Source organism: Euleptes europaea, chromosome 8 (genome assembly GCF_029931775.1).
Source record: "Euleptes europaea isolate rEulEur1 chromosome 8, rEulEur1.hap1, whole genome shotgun sequence".
In the NCBI taxonomy this organism is placed as follows: Eukaryota; Metazoa; Chordata; class Lepidosauria; order Squamata; family Sphaerodactylidae; genus Euleptes; species Euleptes europaea.
In genome coordinates, this window is record NC_079319.1 from 31,101,149 (window position 1) to 31,105,155 (window position 4,007).

The following is a 4,007-nucleotide window of genomic DNA, read 5'->3' on the forward strand; positions in this document are numbered from 1 at the left end:
CAATAAACATTGGCATTTACTATTCTCAACGTTTTAGTTTAGCAACATCTAGACAGATGGGAGAAGTAGCATTTGCTAATAATACCCAATAGGTTGCTCCAGGCCCTTTACTAATTATTTCTCCTGTTTGGTTGATTAGGATATACAACCCATACTTTCTGTCCAGATGTAAGGATAGTGTCCGGGGGTCCAAATCCTGATGGACCTGATATTTCCTGGACACTTGGCAAACTTATCCTTTCACAAATGAGCTGTGCTACCCTCTGTCCTGTTACAAGAAGTACATCCTCAACACCAGTATTGTGCAGGAGCACTTTTATCTCGCCTTGGTAATTAGCATCCACCACCCCTCCTAACACTTGTATGCCTCTTAGGGCTAAGCCCGATCTCGGAGCAATTCGCCCATAGGTACCATGGGGGACTGTGATCCCTATACCTAAGGGTATGGCTACCTGCCCTCCAGCTGGTACCGTTACTTCCTCAGGAATTATGAGATCTGCCCCAGCGCTATCTGGTGTCGCCCGGAGGGGTAGCTTACCATACTGTTGGATTTTCCACACCTTAAGGTGCTCTACTGGTGTTGAAATTGGCAGATTAATCATCCGCTGTAAAGGAGTTTGATTAGCGCACACAGGACGAGTATTCAGTTCGAACTCTGCTTGCTCTAACACATTTCCCCATCCTTTTAAGGAATGGTTGGGAGTTAACTGTTTGAGCTTTTGCTTCAGCATCCCATTTAAGCGTTCTATAAGACCGGACGCTTGTGGATGATGAAGGATGTGATAAATCCATTGAATATTCCATTCATTTGCCCAATCTTTTACCTCTCCCCCCAGGAAATTACCACCATTGTCACTCTGGATTTGAAGAGGGATCCCATATCGTCTAATTAACATATCTAATCCCTTTATAGTGCTCTGATGTTGCTCTAGCACACGGATAGGTGAAAAGATAGCCAGAGTAGGTATCTACCATAGTTAACACATACTGCCATCTTCCACTTTTAGGTAGAGGTCCAATGTAATCTATCTGCCAGATCTCCCCGGGCCCATTTCCTCGTAACTTCCCCAGGGGTGCCTTGGATAAAGGCATGTGCTTCACCTGTGCACATAACTGACAGTTGGCAACTACTGTAGCAGCTGCACCAACTGAACATGGGATACCTCGCCTTATTGCCCATTCCCTTGTGGCTTTGGCACCCAAATGTCCAGCTTTCTCATGAGCCCATTGAGCTAAAATTAGTAGCTCTTCTTCTTGATTAGGTACAGCCACCCGTACCTTAGCTAATTGATCTGCAACTTGATTGTACAGGGCTTCAGGTGTTCCTGATATGTGCCCATCTACATGTCCGGCATACACACTTATTTTTTGGAGCATTTGGTCCAATTGTATCCATAGTCCCTGTCCCCATAATGGTCGACCATGGATACAAAACTCATCTTTTTTCCATTTGGGGAACCACACTGTCAATCCTTTATAAACAGCCCATGAGTCAGTGTAAATATACACGGTATCTGCTTTCTGATCTACAGTATGCTCGATAACCATTAGTACTGCCATCAATTCAGCATACTGGCTAGACTTGCCTCTTCCCCCACGAGTCAATGTAATCTGCTTCCTCGGATTAATAGCAGCTGCACGCCACATTCTCTCATTTCCCCGGTATCGAGCAGACCCATCTGTAAACCAGACTTCATCATGGGATACTTGTCCATATGGAGGGGCCTCTTGCACTGGGGATTTCCCAAGCTCAGCAATAGAACTTTCTTGTATTTCTTCTCCAGTGGGTGTTACAGCTAAAACTTGCTCTTGCAATGCATTGACCCCTTGGGGTCCAACTTTGGCTCTCTCTGCAATGTACCATTTCCATTTAACAATAGAGGATTGCTGGGCTCTCCCCACCCTGGGGCTTGCAGACTCATCTTTTACCCTTGTCATGATTGGTATAGCAGGTCTTAACACCACAGGATCCTGTCCTGTTAGTCTTTCTGTATCAACCAAAGCCCAATAACATGCTAGAAGCTGCTTCTCAAAAGGCGTATAATTAACATTGGGTAACTTACGGGGCCAGAACCCTAAAGGAACTCGCCTTCCCCTGGGTTCTTTTTGCCACAGGCTCCAAACAGCTATCTCCTCATTCGTAGAAACCTGCAACTCAAAAGGTAAACCTTTAATATAAGGTCCCAAAGGCATTGCAGCAGCCACTGCTGCTTTGGCTTCAGACAACGCTTTTTCTTGGAATTCTCCCCATTCAAAATGAGCCTTCTTACGTGTCACATTATAAACAGGTCTTAGTATTTGAGCTAAATGGGGTATATGTTGCCGCCAGTACCCCATCAACCCCACCAGACGTTGAGCCTCAGTTTTCGAGGCAGGGGCTTTCAAGGTAGCAATAACATTTAAGACCTTGTCAGGTATATGTCGTACCGGTCCAGCCCAAACCACCCCTAGGAACTGCACTTGCTGAGCAGGTCCTTGAATCTTCTTTGGATTAATTTCCCATCCCCGAGACCGCATGTGGTCAATTACCATGGTCAACCCCTGCTGCACGTCGTCCTCTGTTGGTCCAGACAATAAAACATCATCAATATAGTGAGCCATGAATAGAGCAGGGCTTAACGTAATCAGACCTATGTCTCTTGCCACTATTCCATGACACAGGGTGGCGCTATGCACATAGCCCTGGGGCAGGACCTGGAATCTATATTGTCTCCCCTCCCAGGTAAAAGCAAATTGATCTTGGGAGTCCTGATCAATCAAAATTGAAAAGAAGGCATTGGCCAAATCAATTACAGCATGCCATGTCCCAGCGTTCTTCTCAATACTCTCCAGAAGGGTTACCATGTCTGGTATGGCTGCTACTAGAGGGGGAGCATGTTTATTTAGCTGACGATAATCTACTGTCATTCTCCACGTCCCATCAGGCTTTTTTACTGGCCATACAGGGGAATTGAAAGGAGAAACAGCTGTTCTTAAAACTCCTACCTCCAACAACCCCTGTATTGTCTGAGAGATCTCTTCATGACCCCCTGGTAGCCTGTATTGTTTTACATTCACAGGCTTTGCAGGAGGGAGTATCTTTAAAGGTGTCCATTTTGCTCTGCCTACTAGGATAGCCCTAACCCCAAAGGCAAACCTCCCTTTTGGAGTTTGAAATTCTTTTCCTTGCAACAAGTCAATCCCAATTATGTATTCAGGTACACGAGATATTAACACTTCTGCCCAGAAAGGAGCTGAATTCCCTAGAGCCACACACAATCTCACTCGAGTAGTAGGCTCTTCCCCATCACCATATGCATTGATATATACAGTCTCCCCTTTATGTTTATTTGGCATTCCATGTATTAATGTTACCTCTGCTCCTGTATCCATAAGAGCCATCACACGCTGTACATTTGCTTTAGACCAGTGGACAGTTAAAGGGATGTGAGGGCGGGGGTCCCCAGGGATAGCCATCTTTATTAGCCTTACCTCTGGAGCCCTACCGCACCCCTACCCATGAGGTTGAGGTATCTCCCACCCCATGTGCTCAGTTAAGGAGGGGTATAGCCGCTCCTCGGGCGGGGCTGTCGGTGTAACCGTTTCCCTTACCCGTGGACTATCATTCTCTCTCTTTGCCTCCTGTTTCCCTTTAGCCGCACATTTTTGTTTCCACACTTTATACATTTCCCCCGTTGGAATGCCATCTATTTCATCTCTAGGTACTCCTATTCCTAGAAGCTCCAGGAACATTTGCTTTCGTGTCACTCTAGTGTTAAAGGGCTGCCTATCCACTGTGGGTTTTTCCTTTTCCCTGGTTACACGTGCACGAGGTTTAGGAGCACTGTCCTTCTGAACTTCCTCTAATTGCCCAATTAACATCACAATGTCACCAACATTTCCTCCCTGAGCAGGCCCCAACAGTGCCAGCAGAGGACCACGCATGTATGAAGGAGCTCCCTTCAGCAATCGTGCTCTCATCCCTGCAGTAAGATGCTGAGCATCAGGTCCTGCAAATCCTTGCTGAT

At 46.2% G+C, this 4,007-nt stretch overlaps 1 protein-coding gene across 1 annotated transcript; it reads right to left on the reverse strand.

Moving 5' to 3' along the window:
* Nucleotides 1-885: 885 nt before the first annotated feature.
* Nucleotides 886-3,456, reverse strand: LOC130482081 (uncharacterized). The gene has a single exon (XM_056854896.1). The coding sequence runs from the start codon at nt 3,454-3,456 to the stop codon at nt 886-888; it is 2,571 nt and encodes an 856-aa protein (XP_056710874.1).
* Between the last annotated feature and the right edge of the window lie 551 nt (nt 3,457-4,007).